The sequence below is a fragment of the Parasteatoda tepidariorum genome, chromosome 1, assembly GCF_043381705.1.
Source record: "Parasteatoda tepidariorum isolate YZ-2023 chromosome 1, CAS_Ptep_4.0, whole genome shotgun sequence".
Taxonomy (NCBI): Eukaryota; Metazoa; Arthropoda; class Arachnida; order Araneae; family Theridiidae; genus Parasteatoda; species Parasteatoda tepidariorum.
The window spans coordinates 106,306,756-106,326,284 of NC_092204.1; the positions used below are offsets into that span (position 1 = coordinate 106,306,756).

Here is a 19,529-nt window from a genome sequence, read left to right on the forward strand (position 1 = left end):
TTCATCAAAGCGACTATGTGATTGTCAACATTCACTGGTGAAAGTCAACAACCACCGATTTCGGTCATTCACAGTAACATGCACATCATTTACATAATAACCTCATCAGGGCGTTTATTTTATACATTGCCGGTTTCTCATTTGGCATTCTGTAGAATGCCTAGGATGTGTGTAAAATATAAATCATTTCATACTTTGCCGGCTAGTTTTAGGCATTCTATACAATGCCGGATTTCATACTTTGCCGGTAACATATATACATAAATGACTGTGTGTCTGTCTGTCATTTATAGACTCCTAAGCCAACCGACCAAATGCAATAAAACTTGGCATACAGATAGTTCAAAGCACGAGGAAGGTCACTGTCGACATTAGAACATTTTGCGACAAACCGTTTCAGCGGTATCAGCGAAAATCGAAATGGAATTTCCTGATTGGTTAAAAGCTAGCCATTGTTTCAAATTTTGCTATAAATGATTCAGTTTTCAAATATCTTGAAGATAACGACAGTGATATTTTCTATCTTTTAGCTCTATTCATTTAGAAAAGTAAATTACATATACTTTAATATTTAATTATAATTCGCGCAAGTTTCTTTATGTCAGGTGAGCAAAATCACGCAAAATCAACGAGAATATATTTCGTAATTACTGATCGTATCTCGGATTTAGTATTCGCGATCGCAACGAACTATAGGGGGCGTTGTTGTATGAGACGCATACCTGCGATTTCTATATGAACCGTCATTCAGTTACTCTGGAGACGTCTTTAATGTAGCGTGTAGCATTGTAACGTTCCTTCTTTAATGTGGCTTATTAAATTTAAAAAAGAAAAATGTTTGATATCCTTTCTTATACAACCGAAAACAAGATGGTATCTCTTTTTTTTTTAAAGAAGGAACATCCAAAAAACATCTGAAAAATATTTGTAAATAAACAGAAAAAAATATGTATCTTCTTATTAGAGTTAAAACCTAATGCCTGAGAAATAGTTTTACTAAATTTAATGATATAACCTGAAAGGCCTATTTAAACTTTACATTCCATAGTTTTAAGAATCATATTACTTCAAACATTAAAATAAGCAAAAAGTATACATAAGCTTCATAATTTTATGTAATTTAATTTTGTAAATAAAGTTTTTTGACAAGTAATTTTATCAAAAAATTTTAAGTTTTAATAAAAATCATTATTTAGAAACTGAAAAACGTAAAGTAAAGAATGCTTACGATACAAAAAAAAAAAAAAACAATTCTAAAAATTCCTTATATTAAAATAAACAACTTTCATGTTTTTTCTTTTTTGATTCATAATCGGACGTAGAAAACCATTCTATAGAAAACTATCATCAAGAAAAAAACTACTTAAAAGTAAAATTTTTTATTTTATAAAAATTAACACTTACCTGCTTTATAAATCAGAAGAATTCCAAAATGATTTGTTCTTCGATTTTTGTTACCATTTTTTAGTGCTACGAAAATGCGTCTTTGGGATTTGCCAAAAATAGAACAAGATGCAATTTTATTTTTTCTGGAGCGAAATATTTTGCCCATTGTCCACCGAAATCCGATAAACTACTTTGATTTTAAATAAAGTGTTTCGTTTTATGATTTGTCACAAAAATTTTAGGTGTAGATTGGCGGCACTTAAAAACAGCCAAATCTGTAGCTGCTGTGGCGTTAATACATAAGTACCGAATTTTTATTCATACTTTTCTGAATCATATTACTTGAAACATTAGAATATGCAAGAAGTATACATAAACACATAATGTTATACCATTTATGTTTTCAAAAAAAGTATTTTGACAACAATTTTTATCAAAAAATTATAAACTATAAAACGGAAAATAAAGAATTCTTAGGATAAAAAACGATTTTAAGAATTCTTTACATTGAAATAAAAACTTTCATATAGTTTCTTTTCTTATTATTCTTATAGTTCTTAATCAGACGTAAGAAACCATTCTGTAGAGAACTATCATCAAATAAGAAAAAAAAGTTTTACAAGCTAATTTTTTATTATAAAAATCATAACACTTACCTTCTTTATAAATCCGTAGAGTTCCAAATGAAATGTTCTTCGTTTGAAAGTTTTATTTTCAAATAATATGTGCATAGATTATCCCTTTATTACTTTTAGATAACATACCACACATCAAAATTTTATAATTGTAAGATCTCGATATGAATTTGAATATGTAGCTTAAAAACAGAACAGCTGAATTCTAGTTGAAATTATCTATTCTTTCAAAACTAAGAAATACTTACCAAGAAAACGATAAAAAATTTATTAATCATCAGCACAAATGACACTATTTCAAGTAATTTGGTTGATTCTTTATTGTTGTTTTCCGAATTATATAGATACAGAAATATATACTGTTCTATAACAAGGAAGAATTCTATAACTATTGCAGTTCTTGACGTTCTTAATTCACATTTCTTTATTGGAATGACGAAAGCAATGTTGACTTCATTTTAATTTGTAATGAATTCAAGACAGAAAAAATTATTTTGCCGTAATATACACATCTGTAACAGCAAGTGATCATGAAATTGTAAGTTATGTTGTTGGTAATAGAAAGGTAAAAATTATTGAGAAATTGTTCTTCAAATGCTTGGCGTGTTCTGCTTAGTTTTTTCAAGTTCTTCAGCTGTTCCTTAGGGAAATTTTGATTTTTATTTGCTGCTAAGATAATGGCGTCCGTCATGGCCGATGATTTTGATGGAACTAAATGAAAACGTGATAAATTAATGTCTGATATTTACAGGCTCCCGATAGAGGGCGTACTCGAGCGTTGCGATCGCGAATGTGAAAACTGTTTAATGTTTGTATAATAAATGTAATTTACTTTTACTGAACAAATAAATCTTAAAATGTGTTTTCTGGAAAACTGAATTTTTGTGTTTTTCGATTCACGCTGGACCTTATTTCTCAAAAACCATTATGAATTTTATGATGCAATTTTGTAACACTGTTATAAATAATATTATCTGTGTTCTGAACTAGAACTAAAATTCTATTTCAATATTTGATTATTTTATAGCTATGAAAATCCAAAAATCTTCAAAAATATATCGTTATTTTGCTGTTTCTCTACGTAATAGGGCATATTTCACTAAATTTTTAAAATTTCGATTAACTTTTAGTTCAGAACACAGAAAAGGGTTAAAATAATATATATTCCAAAGGAAATTGCATTTTATTAAACACAACTAAGTTGAGGGTGTCCAGCGTAACTCTTAAAAATCACTAATTTTTGACCTAAATTCAACAAAATTTTATAAACTATAAAATATATTGTTATAATTTTTCTTATTTGTGTCACTTTTTATCCCATTTTATATAACTAAGCATAAAATTCCTTTAAAATTTATTTTTTTAAAAAAAAGTTCACCGAACGTGGGCAGTCGCCTTAATAAAAATAAAGGCAAAAGCAAATTTCATTCAAATTGCGCGTTTTCAATAATTATTTATATTTAGTATGCAATTTTTGGTTATCACAACTAAATATAGTTTTTGAATTGTTTTAATAGTTGTCATTTGAAAACTATTAGATTGTTTATTATTAGAAAGTTTTTGAATTCACATTCATTTTATTTCTTTCATTTAAAAAGTAGATTTTTGTTTTAAATTTTATCATTATTATATTTCTTATTTAATTTATTTAATTTGTATTGCTTTTTTATTATTAAAAATAAATATGTGAATTTTCGATTTAGCAAATTTGCGACCACTGTCACCTTTTGCATTTCTTTTTGTTTGAGAGAGATTATTTGCAAAAATATGCCGCCTAAAGGAATCGCTCTTAGTCGATCAACATCTCAAGCACGCAAAAAGAGAACTACCCTTGTTTCAGAAACATCGAAGCAACGGGGAAAAAAACTTAAAACTAATCGAGAACACAATGCTTTAGCCCGCTCCTTAGAAACGTCTGAGCAACAGGAAAGAAGACTGTTAACAAATCAATTACGCACTACTCAAGCCCGTTCGTCGGAAACATCAGAACAACGGGATACAAGAACGAAAATCAATCAAGAACGCACTTCGCTATTCAGACGCTGCCAATACTATTTGAATCTCAGTGCATTTCACTAAGATCCGACAGCCAACTATAGTCTTTCACCCAAGCGTCATCATCGGAAAAATGGATCAATTATGTATGTTTTGTAAGTTCTCTCAAATTTAAGAATGAAACAGCTAGAATTTGCTGTTCTGGAGGCAAAGTGAAACGAACAGATTTAACGTCGCCAGCCGAGCCATTATCAACGTTGTTATCGGGTCAAGCAAATGAATAGAAACTTTTCTTGGCGAATATATGTCGGTACATTCGTGTTTCCAAATGACTTCATTCGGTGCTACAAGTATCGGTGCTCATATGGGCAGCCAGAGTTATTTATTACATTCACATTCAATCCTGCTTGAGCTAAATTAAAGAGCTTTTGTAAGCTTGGCAAACATCATCGGATCTTCATGATGCATTAGCGCACGTGAATTAAAACAAATATTAAGCTCTATACTTGGTTTTATTGCGAAGCGTCATGCGTTTGGAGAGACACGGTGTTTGATGTATTCTGTTGAATGATAAAAAAAGAGAACTGCCACTTGATTTGGCTTATTGAAAAAAATCACACCATGACAAATTGGTCAGCTCATATCAGCAGAAATACCTGATGTCACCATTAATCCAGACTCTTTTCAGATCATCATCCAAAATATGTTTCATGGTCCGTTTGCATCACCATACATGTCTGTTTGAAAATGTACAAACGATATCATAAAGAATTAACTGTTGAGACTATCACTAGTTTTTTCACCATTAAATAAAATTCTCATTTCAAATCATAATCGCAAATCTCATTTACGCACTTAAATACAAAATTAAAATTCAAACTAAAAGCGTTGCAACGCACTTAGAGTAAACCTAGTAATATATACAACTTTCTTCAATGAATTCTATTAAAACTCAATGCAATATTAGACATTAATTGTTCGAACTATACTAAATAAAAAATCTTTGGCGAAAAATGCTTAATAAGTACCTTTATTAACCAAGTATTGAATAAGAATTTTAGAAACAAGTTTGTGGATGAAGTTGTAGCGGTATAGGATAAAATAATTAGGTAACAATTTTATATCAATAGAATTAGAAACTAAATTCGTGAAACTAATTCTTTATTAATGCTTCGGGTAATTTAATTTAATTTATTTCTATTTTGATAATCTGTTTATCGTCAAATACTGAGGATGCTAAAATATATTTTTTCGACAAATATTTTTTAATAAAAAAATAAGAATGCTTAATGCCGTACATTAAAACCCATAATGGCTGCCGCTGTTTGAGGTGTTCAGTTTTACGTTATGCGCTTTATCATTTAGTGAGCTGTATAGTACTAGGCGTTTGAAAAGAAGAAAAAGCTTTAAGCGATTAAAATACAATGTTAGAAATTTTTCGGAAAAAATGGTTAAATAACAATTTATTCTAAGGTTATTTTACTATATTCAAACGAAACAGCAAAATAACCTTAAATGATATGATATCAAAACTGTTAATGAGAGAAAAACCTATTATTTATTAACACTGCCTTCACCTAATACGGTTAAAAAAAACAGAATTTTATTGCACCAAATAGGCCCATGTAATGAAGGCACTTTGTTCTTTGCAGATGGGTACATATTATAGCCGAGAAAACTAATCTGTCAACTTATATCAGACAGAACGGGTGTTCGAATTCCAGCCTTGACACTACAATGTTTCTTCCTTTCTCTTTAACACATGAAGAGATTCCCGTGTCTCCAATTTGTGACCCTGGGCTATAAGAATACGGTATTCTTATTCACATAGAGGTGGTAGCATCATAGCGCTGCTAAACTGTCTCCAGTGTCCAATTATTATTATTTTTTTGCAGTTTTGAAACTATGCTAGTTGAAAATGGTTAAAAAAAACCGTATACTTTTGTATTCATGGTCCTTTTAACCATACTAGTTGTAAGCGGTTTCAAAACCTTAAAGGCAAAAAATGTTTACGGTTAATTGGATGGATAGATTGCAGCCGGTTATTTACCCTAATTTTAGAATGAAAATTTTAACAATGTATGATTCACGATAAACGTGATTAATTGGAAGGTACGTTTGATATAAATATTTATAAAAAGGCTTAGTGTCTGTAACTTAGTGTATTTTAATAAAAGGTTAAAGCGATTAAGATAATTTTATCAAGATTGATTGTATCATGAGCAAAACACAGATTTTGTCTTTTCTTTAAATATCAGCATCGCATCTCTTTAGTCGTATCATCTTATCTTATCTTATATTTATCATGTCTTACGTAATTGTTATCATTGTTACATAAGAATTATTGATACATAACTATTTTCTATTGAGATTACATAGTTTATTTGATAATCCTATTTAACAATAATTTTAAAACATTATTTTCAATAAATGCTAAGAATTACTTTATAGTTATTATTTGAAAAATATATTACTATTTTTTTACGAGCGTGAAATAAAACATCCCTCTACTTGAAAATTCCACATTATATAAATTAAGAAATAAAACATTGCTGAAAGGATTATTTAAACTAAAAATTTGGTTTTATTAATATTAAATGTTTGTGTTCCCGAACATCGTCATTGGGTTCCGCAAAGCAAAATTAAAAGCTTGGGGCAATATAATGACAAGCCACATTTTAAAATTGTCTAGAATAACATTTTTGATGAAATACATCGCGTTTTTTTATGTAAAGAATGTTTTTGTGTATTCTGCTGCTATCTAGTGAAAATTCCAGATACTTGTAAAACACCTATCGAGAAACAATACCGAGAATTAATTCGATCGACACTATCTTTGTATAAAGAATGGCTTATCACTGTACTTCCCCAAGCCCTTCATTTAGTGATATGATAAAGTTTTATTAAAACCAGTTTTAAAATGAAGTACACAAAATTAAAATAATGACTCTTCACTCCAATTGGTTCAGTTTGGAAAGAGTGTAGCTCATCATAATAGTTCCCTAAGCCCTTCAATTTGCAATATGATCAATTTTCATTAAAACCATAATTTTTAAAATGAAGTTTAGAAAACTTAAATAATTAATCTTCATTCCAAATGGCGCATTTTGAAAAATGTACTGCTTAGAACTCAATTAACAATATGAAGTTTATAAAAATCATTTTTTTTTAAATTGAAGTACAGCAAGCTAAAGTAATGAAACTTTAATCTAATTATTTCCCAATAATAAAATTGTGGCGTATCTTTTCATATAAGTGTATCTTATCTTATTTAAAGTGTGTGTTATCTTTAATTAGTAATATGATAAAGTTTATTAAATTCATAATTTTAAAAATGTCTAAAGTATAGAAAACTAAAATAATGAAGCAGTTTTTAAAAATATACAAAATACTTTATTGTAAATTCTTTCATACTCACAATCACATAAGTGATTTCAAATCAAACACAGACACAGAGGTTACAAAATACAAATGCTAAAATATTAAAACAACACAAAAGCATCAGTATGATGCGTAAAAAAAAGACATTGTTAATAGATCAAACTTTCATAGCATGAACAATTTTTTTCATTAACAATATCATATTTAAAAACGATTATGACAATGATTTAATATAGTTATGATGAAAGGTTAGCATGATGTATTGTGTTAAATCTACCATTCCAGGACTCCAGGCATGTACTTGTCAATTAGAGATTGGTAATATGGCATCAATTCTTTAATGTCAGGAATATCATGGCTCTTGGAGTACAAATCGAATTTACTGAAATAAAGATTTTTGATGATAAGTTTTTTTCCCCCTTCTAATCAGTCTACTTCACTACAATTATTATGAATAAAAAAATCATCATTACTTATTCTCCGAAGTATATTTCTCTCTTAGTTTAATTGGTAAAATAATTTTGATAAAGGTTTTAAATGTATAGCTGGAGCAGGAAGATTTATTCAAAAGTATTTAGTTTAATTTTGGATTGTAAAACAACGAAGAGAAACAACTGTATAAGGGAAAGAAAAAGTTTAAACACCAAGTAACACAGTCCTATTGAAATAATAAAATAAAAAAACATTAAGAATCGATTAAGTTGCTTTTTATTATTCATTTGTGCTTCCTACATTGTTTTTAAATTATTATAAAAGAGTTTACGGTAGAAAAACATTTATACTTCAATGAATTTGAATGTATGTCGAATATCCTGACTTAGCATACAGGAATTAATCTTTAATACAGAAAGATTTATATTTTGATTTGATTGGTTTCTTCATTAAAAGTTCAATCTACATTGAATAAACTGAATAATCCGTTTAAATGCTGCAAACGTAAAAGGAATTCTTTCGTAACCCATCATAATTTTAGGTTCTATAGTTACGAAGAAAAACAACGCGTACAGCGAAAATAAAAAAAAATTAAGTACCAAGTATCATAATCCCATTTAAATCTTTAAAAAAATTAGCAAAGTTAAGTTACTTTTTGAAGTTTATGCGTGCTTTGTTATTTTAAAGGAATTTATATTTGAAAAATGTTTATAATAAAAAATGTTTACTTAAATGTATGTGAAATTATGTTAAATAACCCTACTTAGCATATGAGAATTAATATTCAATACAGAAAGGTTTATATTTCGACTTGATTAGTATCTTCATTAAAAAGTTCAGCCTAACTGAAAATGTTAGAATAAAGAATTCTTTAAGTTCTGAGAATGTAAAACCGAACTCACTTGAATTCCGTCACCCATTTGTGCATTTGTCTGTCTTTTTCATTGCAAAGGAAATCGTAGTCTCCATTCAAGTGCCATGGATAAAAGGAATGGAACCGGATCATGTAAAGACCTTCCTCTGGAATGGTGCATTTGTTGTGCTTCAGCGCCTAAACAATATCAAAAGAAAAACAAAGGTCATAAAACGCTACATAATCAAATTTCGATTTCAAAAGAGTTTAATGGAGGATTCGTTGCCTGTGTTGTTTCGAAAACTCACGATTTTGCAGTTTAAAAATATTATATTTTGTTAAATAAAGTTCATTATTTAATTTTCTTCTTTTGCTTTGGTGAATAGTCGGAACTTTATTGAATGTACGAAATATTTGTTAACTGCCATTATTTCACATTTGTAGCAACAAATGTCTACATTCAGCAAGAACTTCTAGTCAGTGTTGGATAAGATATTTTTGCTAAATACCACTATTTCTCATTTTAATCTCTCCTTTCCATTTCAGTCTTATTTTTTCCTTTTCATTTTAATCTTATTTGTGCAGAAATGGCAGAATTGAAAAGGGGAAATAATAATAACCTAATTTTTATTCTTCAAAATTCATCATCAATGGCCTACTGAATGACGAAACTTGTCGCAGTATGTGCGAAATACATAGAAATTGCGAAACATATGTGCGATATATTTAACTAATATTTTAGACATTTGGCAAAACAACCAAGTACATGCCAACACTCAACAAATTTGGGATTCTCACGATAATGAACATTCTAAAGCTGACAATTATTTTTTAAGGAAAAAAAATCATTAAGAAGCAAGAAGATTTGGTTGAAAGAAAGAAAGGACGTACCTGATACATGTACTCATCATGTCCCCAAGACATAATCACGTTCTCCAATCCACAGTTCTCAGAATAAATGCCAAGTCGTGTGTTGTAATTGGGATTGTAAAGATCTGGATTCTCAGAGAAGCTGGTGTTCCGGTAAACAATAGATGGTGCAAAAGCGCACCCAACAGGGAAAGTGTCACCAACGACACACCATTGAGGTTCTCCGTACAGAGCCATCAACTTTCCCAAATCATGCACTAAGCCTGTCAGGTGGAACCAATCCAATGTTGGATGAGCCTGTCTAATACGTTCAGCAGTTTGAAATGCATGGACATTGTTTGGAATGTCAACATCGGGGTCGCTCTCGTCCACCAAGCAGTTTAACTTTTCTAGAGCTTCCATTACAGTCAAACGAGCTTTGTTGAATTTTGTCCAGTAAGCAATCTGAAAGTAGATCGAAGAAAAGGGAAATTATAATACTTGATCTCAGTCAACTCTCGTAAGATAAGCAACAAACTTAAAAAAAAAAAAAAAACATAATAGAAGACTGGTTCTTAAATTGATTACAAACAAAAATTAACTAAGGGTAGATAGATTAATATGGTAAAAATTTACTTTAAAACACAGGTGCAAATTCATGCTGAAGCAATCAAGAGAGGGAAAATACAACAATTCATGCGGCAAGCTTAACTTTCCTATACAACAAGCAATAATTTGACCAGCACCAATAAATACAAGGTAAAGGTACATTTTTAAACCGATAGTAATAGAGTTACTTTCAGTTTAATATTGTGTGGTGAATACGGGTGTTAATGGTGTTAACAAGAAAAACATTTGCTGAGAAAAGCTGCTGGAATAGCATGCATGCAATACGATAGACTCTACAATTTTAACCCAAGTAGTATTAAATTACACAAAAAAAAATCTGAATTCTTATTTTCAATTAAAAAAATTTTTTTTGCATTTAGCTTTCTAATTTTACACAACTTGAAAACTAATACTACCATCAACAAAAATTTTGTGTCTCTCTCATTTTGTTTAAAAATTTATTAGAAAAATGAAAATTTTATTTTAAGCAAACGATTAAAAACATGTTGGATTTTTGAAACCGTTTTTTATTATAAATTCGACTTTATACGAAATGAAGCACATCAAAACACGTTTTGGAGTTACAAATTGTATAATTTAAAAACTTATGCAAGTCACATTTTATTTTAAAAAAAGCACTTTAAAATACGAAACGAAAGCAATATATCAAGCTTACGATTTTAAAAGTGGTGGATTTTAGAAATCATTTTCTATTTCGAATTTATGTGTGGCAACAACGTATAAATTGTGCAATATCTGAAAGCTAATTGAATCCTAATTTTACTAGAAACCAAGAATTCAGAATTTTTATATCCTCTGAAAAATCTTGTTGGCTTTCCAAAATTTAACAAGTTTGTATGAGGAAGAAAATGATAATCCAAAAGAATTATGCAGTATGAAAAAATTTCAGGTTTCACACTATAAATAAAAAAGCACATTTAATGAGCAGAAGTACAACTAGACCCTTTTATGACAATTATTTAAATTCAATAGAAGAAGAAATTAGGTTTAGGTAAGCAGCACCAGTACTGAGTGAAGAATGTAAGAATGTCATCCTAATTTCATGTTTACCTTTGACTTCAATACTTACAAATCAGTTGACTGTTAGATGTAGGGCCCAGCTGTAAAGAACACATTTATTAACCCGCAACAGCAACGAATTCTTCAACTGCAACACTCATCTTAAACTGCTTTCATCTATGAATGTCACAAAAAGTAGAAAACTTGTTTTTAGACTCAAAAGATTATACAAGCTCTACTTGTTTCTCATTCTTGTAGTGGTGACACAATGCTTATGCAATTCGATAACTGTGCGCTAATGCTTATTCCTCTGTCACAATTTTGTGTAAAAAGCAACAGTGAAATTCAGAGAAATAAAAATATATTATTGTAATTAGTGACTTCTGAAAATATTTACTATTTGAAGCGAAATCAAATTCATGCGAGAAAATTTAAGAGATAAATTTCAAACCTGAAATTTTGTTTCTTTTTTAATTATCTAATCTTATGAACTATTTTGATACAGTTTTTTTTTAAGTTTAGAAATAGTAATGTTTAAATTTGAATTTTCCGGCAACTTTTGAGAAATTAGTTGTTTTAAAAGTGAATGAAATCAAAAACAAAAAAAATTAGAAAAAGAAAAATTAAATGTGCAAAAAAAAAGAGGAACAAAACAAATAAAATATTTTTGAAATTCGATTCAGTTACGTAGAATATCTGCCATGTATTTAAACAAAATTTGAAGGTTCAGCTAGAATACTTATTCTAATAGTTCTCCTCTGATCTGAAAACTAAATTATATTTGAAATGGAAATGAAATGATCTCAATTATAATGAAAAATCTCAATTATATTTCTGAAATGTTTTTGACGTTACCAAACAGAATTTTTAAAAACATTTCTGTTTTATACTACACAAAAAGTTTTTGAAAATTAATGAAATAAAACTCATTTAAATCTCATTTCTTGAATATGTTGATTTTTATTTAGAAAATTTGATTTTTGAAATTGAATCTAAGAACTTTCTGACAAAAATAAATTTTAGAAGAATAAAAAGTTTCTAAAATTGATTAAAAAAACTTTTGAATATTTCTCATTTAAATATATATTTTTATTAAATTTATTTTTGATGTTAATTAATTATTTTTGATGTTAATTAATTTATTATTAAATTTATTTTTGATGTCCTTTGTCAAAAAATTGAGCTTAATTATAAATAAATAAAAATTCAGCGACTCAAAGCTTGAATAAAATAATCGAAAAAAAGAACGTGCCAAAATGCAACGAAATTTATTAAATAACTTATAAATAAGTATTAATATGAGAAGTCAAATATTTGAAATATGACACAAATATTCAATAAAAAGAGTTACACCTTTGAAGCAGAGTTAGCTCCATGTAGTTTACCGTAAAATATAAATTTTATTAACAAATAAAAAATTTAAAAAGTAAGCATTTAGTTCTCCGAATTGCGTAAGCATTGTCTCATATTTTAAGATAAGATTTCAAAAGACATTATCTCGGATTATATTTTTAGTTTTCTTTTCATTGAAATAAAATTTTATTTGCTACCATGAGAAAATACAAAACTTGCGTACTATTTAAAAATGATTCATTATTTTTTTAAGTTTATTGGGAATAAATATTTAAAAGAATTAAATTCTCATTTTATAACAACAAATTATCGTAATACTTCTAAAACATAAAAAAAGTTCATACAAAACACTCAATTAAAAATATAGCATTTATAACAAGATAATTGTGTTATAAAAATCTTATCTTTAGATTTATTAAAAAAAAAATTTAAATATATAATTAGAAGCTTGATATTACCTTTTCTTTCACGAAGTCTAATGTCTGATGTGTGTGCATTTTCCTATAGGTTTCTCTAACTCTCAACTGAATGGGATCGTTCTGTAAAAGAGATAAAGAAACTACTTTCTTATACACTATAAATAGTATTGTCCAAATATTTTGATGACGAATTACAAATATACCCCGGGTGATACGCAAGTTCCGACCTTGCTATGCATATTTTCAGAATCCTTTTTAAAAATGAATTCAAAAAAGTATGCACATAAGGGATCACCAATAAGTCTCTAAGAGAGAAAAAAAATGCTGTCATTTAAAATTTAACGAATATCTACTAAAAACAGGACAGAAAACATTAAAATCATTTAATTATTTTATATATTTGTTTTTATGATATTTTCCTCTAAGTACTTGAATACTTTTTAAAAATGATAAATTAAATATACATTATCTTTTTTTAAATTCATTAATTAAGATCAGTGAGGCCCTTATCGAATTCGCTGATAATTGAGGTACAACTGCAATAGTAAAAAATGATTTATCCGGCTGATAGGAAATTAAGCGTAATTAATACATAGTGCAAAATAATTGCGCTTCATTCACAGTTGGTAATGACAACAGCTTGATATAATTAGTTTTTATTTTTTATTGGAAGACGTGTATAGAAACAAATTATCCATAATTCTTTCATAAGATTAAGCTGTCTGCGCAGTTTTGAAATGAAACTGATAATTATTTAGATTCAATTACTGTTCAATTATTGGCAAAAATAGCACAAAACTATGAATTGAAACGAGCTTCCGCACAATTCTATGAAATTAAGATGATAAACCTCGCTAAAGCTTAACTTTCTAAAGTAACATATTGACAAAATTGAATTTTCGAATTCTTTGCAAGCGTGTTTAGAAATATATTTTAAAAAAATAAAATATTAAAAAAATAAATTACTAACCTACAAACTTTATTGTAATGCTAAAAAAATTACCTGAGAAATGATATAAAAATAATAAACGAAAACTAGTTTTTAAATCATCAGGTCAAAAATATTCGATCGCCTTAAGGAAATAAGCTTAAAAAAGTAAACCACATACCTAAAAATAATATGTCTTAGCAACAAAAAAAAAAAAAGTTTAAGCTAAAAGTTTTAAGTAATAATGTAAAAGTGACCAATTGAAACTAAGAAAACTAAATTTTTAACTTGCAATTCAGAAATATTCGTGTTCAAAGAAATTCAAATTAAATAAAAAATAAACAGCAAATCTTCAAATAATATGTTCTAAGCTACAAAATTGTGTTAAATAGAATTAAAGCCTTTTTTTAAATGATATAACAGTGTTAAATGAAAGAAAACTAATTCTGAAATTAACAAGTAGAAAAATATTATTTCGCTTTAAAGAGATCATTTTAAAGAATTCAAACTACAAATAGTATGTTCCAGCTACAAATTTAAAATAGAAAGAAGAAAATTGTTGAGAAATATGTGAAAGTGTCAAATAAAAAGATAATTAATTATGAGGTAGAAAATATTGTATCTTTTATCAGTCTAAAGAAAATAAACTAAAAATCTATGAATTTTATACTCACTGCTGCTTCAAATTTGAGCTATAATGGGAAGAAACATTAGCTGAGAAATGATATTAAAGTCTTTGAAAAACAAGTCAAGTAAGTATTGGATCAATTTAAAACAAAGAAAGTCGTTTCAAGAAAGAAGAAATAGTACTTACTTTAGTATCAGAATACTCTCTAAATTCATCCATTCCCTTGTTGATTTCAGGCCTGTAGAGCTCAGACGGATCCAACATCAAGATTGGATCTGTAATTTCGGAAACGCAAGGGGGAATCTGTACTGCCAAAGCTCCCATTTTCTCGGAAAGTAGTAAAATCAAGAAAAATTCAATCGAAGCTAACACGAGATTCTAATAACAGTAATGCTAACACGAGATTCAGGTCCCTTATTTATACTTAGAGGAGCTCAGTCCCTTTTGCGTTATTTGAAAAATAGATAATTTCGAGCGTAAATATCCTGATCTGTTATTGGTAAAAAGAAAGCACACCTCTCGATTTTTATTGGTGTTTAACACTGATAGACTTTATCAAAGACGACATTTCCACTTTGACGTCAAACGATTGCGTCCCAATTTTTTCTTATCCAGAAATCAGTCTCTCAGTCGCACAAGAAATAGTGAGTTCTTTTCCGTGGAAATCTGAAAGCATGAAAAAATCGTGATTTCAGTTTTATATCTTTTCATTAACTGTAAGTGCACTTGCAATATTTAATTAAATGATCTAAGAATAGGCATTTCAGAATAGGGAGAAAAAAATTGGAGAATTTCAATTGTTTTGTTTTAAATAAAAAAAAAATAATGCAGAGTTGTGAGAAAAGATTTTTTTACAAATATTTTTGTTAAAAATAATATTAAAATGAAGGATATTAAAGTCAACTGGTTTATACTACCTTCATATTATTTAATTTCTTAATTAGAAGTTTCCATCATTATACATTTTAAGCACTGCTCGCAAAGCTCTGAACATTGGATTCCTTCATTAAAGAATTTTCAATGCATTTTTATGTTAATAAATATCCTATATAATCGCAAATGTATATTTATATGAATAAATCCGTGGTAAAAGCACTTTACTTATCTTATATCCAAAAATAATATAACTAAGTTTATTAACTACTATATTTGAAAGAAATTTTCAATATAAAGTTCTTAACATTAAAAAATTTTAGCCAAAATTTCCGAAAAGCTGAGTAAGTTTAAATATACATGATATTTTAAGGCAACTTTCGATGACTCTGATCCTCTGTATTAAGATAATCGATATCCGCATTTGATTATTTGACGAATCGAATTAACGAAATCAACTCATGTGTTTATGAAAAATGTCTACTTTTTCATATTATTGTCAATCACAGTTTCAATCGGTAATTTCACAGGCAAAGTTACGTTTTCCTACTTATTGTTTATTTTGAATTAAAAAATATATTTAAATTGCAGTTAATTGTAATATGTCAATATAATTGTTTTAATTCTGTTTAGATTTCAAATAAAACTATTTTTGAAGCAATTTATCAGCAAAAGCATTCCCTTTTAAAAATAGTTTAAAATTCGGTATATTTAATTGATTATTAAGAGAAAAGTAGCTTTTCTGAATCAGTATTAATTTTTATTACTATAAGCAGGTTTGACTGAAATTGCAGACTAAAATTTACTAAAAAGGATTTTTATGTTATTTACTGCAACGCTGAGAAATATTCCGTTAATATTTCGTGTATTTTCTATGAAATGCATTCGATTAAAATAATTTATATCTTAAAATAATATTATTTATTTAAACTCAAAAGAATTCAGAAATAAATGAAAGCATTTATAACGATTCCGTTAAAATTTTTATTTATCTGTTCATTTATTTATAGGAAACAGAAGAATTAGTATCTTAACATTTAATTTTTGTTACAGAATATTATAATTCTGTTTATCTTCTCTTGTAGTTTATAATTTTTATTAGGAAAATTCCTTATATGTTACTTGCTGATTTAAAAAGAATAATATGCCTGTGTTTTAACTCATTATATTTTATTATAAAGTAATCTTGGAAAAAAAACAATAAAATAATTTTAAAAAATATTAATGGAATATCCTCTAATATTCCTATCAAATTAAAAATAATAAAGTTTTTCACAACTGTGTAATTAGTAGCTATCATTTATGACTTGAATGATTACTAAATGGTTTTAATTATTTAATTAATAACGGAACGTAATGTAATGAATAAAAATTCATCGGTAGGTTGAGTCGTTAATTATGCTATGTGAGTTGTTAATTAAGTTTCGTCGAGAGTGTCACATGGAAAATACACTAAAAATACATTTAGAACATCTAAATTTCTTAAATTTAAAAACTTAATTAAACGTTAGAAAAATGCATTTTTCTCTCACACTAAAAAATAAAGTATTTGATTTGATTGAAATGGTCAACTAGTCTTAATTAGGTAAATAGCCACAACATTAAAAAAAATTACATTATTGCATTTTCTTTCATCAAATAAAATGCGTAATGAAAATAATGATTTAATAACGCATTGATGGATTTAAAAACTTAATTTAACTGGTACTCTAGACAACACAAAAACTTTCAAAATAACTTAAATTTTATTTTTTTTGTGTTTATTTTAATTTAAATTTTTATAATTAATTTCTTATTAATATATAAAATATTTTAAGCCTATTTAAGCTTTAAATTTAGATCTGCATATTTGAAAAAAATTCTTTTTCGCTAAATATCGAGCTACTGGAAATACCGGTGAATTATTCATGCTCTGTCAAATAATGAAATATTAACTGTTATTTATTTATTTTCATTTTCAAGTTTATAGATACAAATTGAGAATGGAGTCTACACATAAAATGATTGAGAAATTCTATACTCCTGAAATCCGTTATTACTCATTTGGAATGCAAATGCGCTATCTTTTTTTACTCTTTGCAACTCAACATGAAGAAACAATAGATAACGCACTTAGTGAAATACCAGCCTTATCACTGATGTCTGCTTTTGGTCTAAGGAAGATCAGATAAATCCGGCCACTAAATAATAGAAATTGAATGATATAAATCTTGTCAGAATCAATTTGATGAACTGGAAAGGACTCATGGAGAATTCGATTTTAAAAATAGACCAAGAAAATATATTTCGAACCAGCTTCATCTGTATTATTTTGTTGCTTCGTTCCAGTGAAAATCAGCGTAAAAGAAGTTTCTGCGTTACTAAGAATAAATAAATATCAAAAAACAAAATATCTATTTATCTGAAATTTAAATAGCATTATTTCTCCATTTTTATTTAATTTCAGCTGATTATATAATTGTACGAGTACTAATTTATTTTAAAGTGCCATTAATTAAAATTGTGCTATTCATAAAAGGAGCGATAAGTTTTTTTTTAACCATAATAATTGATTGAGCGTTAACTATTGATTCATATTTAAAGAAATATGTATAATAGTTAATGAAATCTATCCCATATATGAATATTATACATATAGTATGCATATTGTACATGTTTATTTGATAAGTGTAGTTAAATATTGTATTTCGTGATTAAAAAACTTAATTTAACAAGCAATATAAGTAGACAAATTTATAATGGGAAGAAAACTTTTTATTTTTAGCTTTTAATGAAACTGAAATTTGTTGCTAAAGAGTTTAAATTAAATTTTTTATTTTTTTTAAAAATATGTACCTAAATAATCTCTTTTACTGTTATTAATATATTTTATCTTTCCCTTTTATTATTATTAATCTATTTTATTAATCCTTTTAACTATTATTAGTCTATTTTATTATTTCCTTTTTATTATTATTAATCTACTTTATTATCTTTTATTTTTATTAATCTATTTTATTATTTAGTTTTATTATTATTTTCTTTTATTATTATTTCATTAATTATGAGGCAAGTATTATTGAATGTATGTCATGAGGCAAAATCGGAAGTAATTTTTTATGGTACAAATGGCAAAATTGAATTTTATTTTATGAACATATTACGAAAAAATTTTGTGTTAGAAAGTTCTGTATTAGAAAAAAGTTTTGTTCTCAATTTTAAAAGATTTATGTATCTATTCTGAAGCAACATTCTTTTCCTCTTTAACAATTCAGTAATTGTTGTTAAAAACTGCTCTTTATCAATCAGTGATTCAATGAAATTTGCTTCAGAGTATAGCCAGATAAGTTAATCAAATGTAACGGTGAGCAAAGGTTACGTTTGTTTAACACCAACAACGTCCGATTAGAAAATATAAGTAGTTCATTCAATTAACAAATTTTTTTGTTGCATTTATACAAAAACTAGATTTTGACTCATTCATGTGTTCTGAAATCACTTTTGCTCCTAATGCTACAGATTTTTTTTTTAAATAACATTTTTAGTCTGTTTTTTTCCCCTCCTAAATGTACAAGTTGAAAAACATTGTATGTAACAGGGGGCCGTGTAAATATTGCAACAAACTTTTAGCTGAGCTAGGACACATCATCAAGATTAAAACTGCATAGGAACTTGTACCCAGAAATGTCATCGTACACGGCGAGAGGCGCTTCCTATTATGACCTGTTCTGTTCAGAAACACACAAAGAAACAGTTTAACAGTTCTACCAGTTTAACAGTTACCCTTCTCGAACTAATAATCGAATCGTAAAATTTTTATTCCATCGAACTCTTGGTATATTTTTCTACACACTGTCGTAATTTCAAGTTTCTAAGTCTTATACATTTTGATGTCACAAAAAAAGGAAAGTAAAAACACTTAATATTGCTTTCAAACAAATTGGGAGAACACTCTTTGTTAAGTATGGTCCAATCAGCATGTCTAATTTCAACACTATAGTTGCATTCCTGTAGAACAAACCATATAGTATTTTTTCCAACGTGTAACTTAACAATTTAAGAACTAATATTTGAATGTCTTTTTATTCCATCGAATTTTGCACATTTTTCTTCACGAGTTAGTCATTTTAAGTTTCCAAGTCTTATGGTTTGTGTGCAGCGAAACAAAATGTAATGGTAAGTTGAACAC

At 27.5% G+C, this 19,529-nt stretch overlaps 1 protein-coding gene and 1 long non-coding RNA gene across 2 annotated transcripts; one reads left to right on the plus strand and one right to left on the minus strand.

The window, feature by feature from the left end:
* Window positions 1-7,386: 7,386 nt before the first annotated feature.
* LOC107448110 (Myo-inositol oxygenase) lies at window positions 7,387-15,170 on the minus strand. The gene is made up of 5 exons (XM_016063217.4): window positions 14,675-15,170; window positions 12,972-13,052; window positions 9,574-9,996; window positions 8,732-8,880; window positions 7,387-7,779 (listed from the first exon to the last, which is right to left on the minus strand). The coding sequence occupies exons 1-5, from the start codon at window positions 14,810-14,812 to the stop codon at window positions 7,671-7,673; spliced, it is 900 nt and encodes a 299-aa protein (XP_015918703.1). The 5' UTR covers window positions 14,813-15,170; the 3' UTR covers window positions 7,387-7,670.
* Window positions 15,080-17,882, plus strand: LOC122271559 (uncharacterized). Its single transcript, XR_006226461.2, has 2 exons — window positions 15,080-15,204; window positions 17,324-17,882. It is a non-coding gene; the product is annotated as an uncharacterized lncRNA (long non-coding RNA).
* Window positions 17,883-19,529: the final 1,647 nt, after the last annotated feature.

Bases quoted from the DNA above. Each gene is read 5' to 3' on its own strand.
- LOC107448110 (XM_016063217.4), bottom strand. From the start codon at position 14,812: ATGGGAGCTTTGGCAGTACAGATTCCCCCTTGCGTTTCCGAAATTACA. The intron at 9,997-12,971 runs GTAATATCAAGC...ATCTACTTTCAG, and splicing joins TAGACTTCGTGAAAGAAAAG to ATTGCTTACTGGACAAAATT. The intron at 8,881-9,573 runs GTACGTCCTTTC...GATATTGTTTAG, and splicing joins ATGATGAGTACATGTATCAG to GCGCTGAAGCACAACAAATG.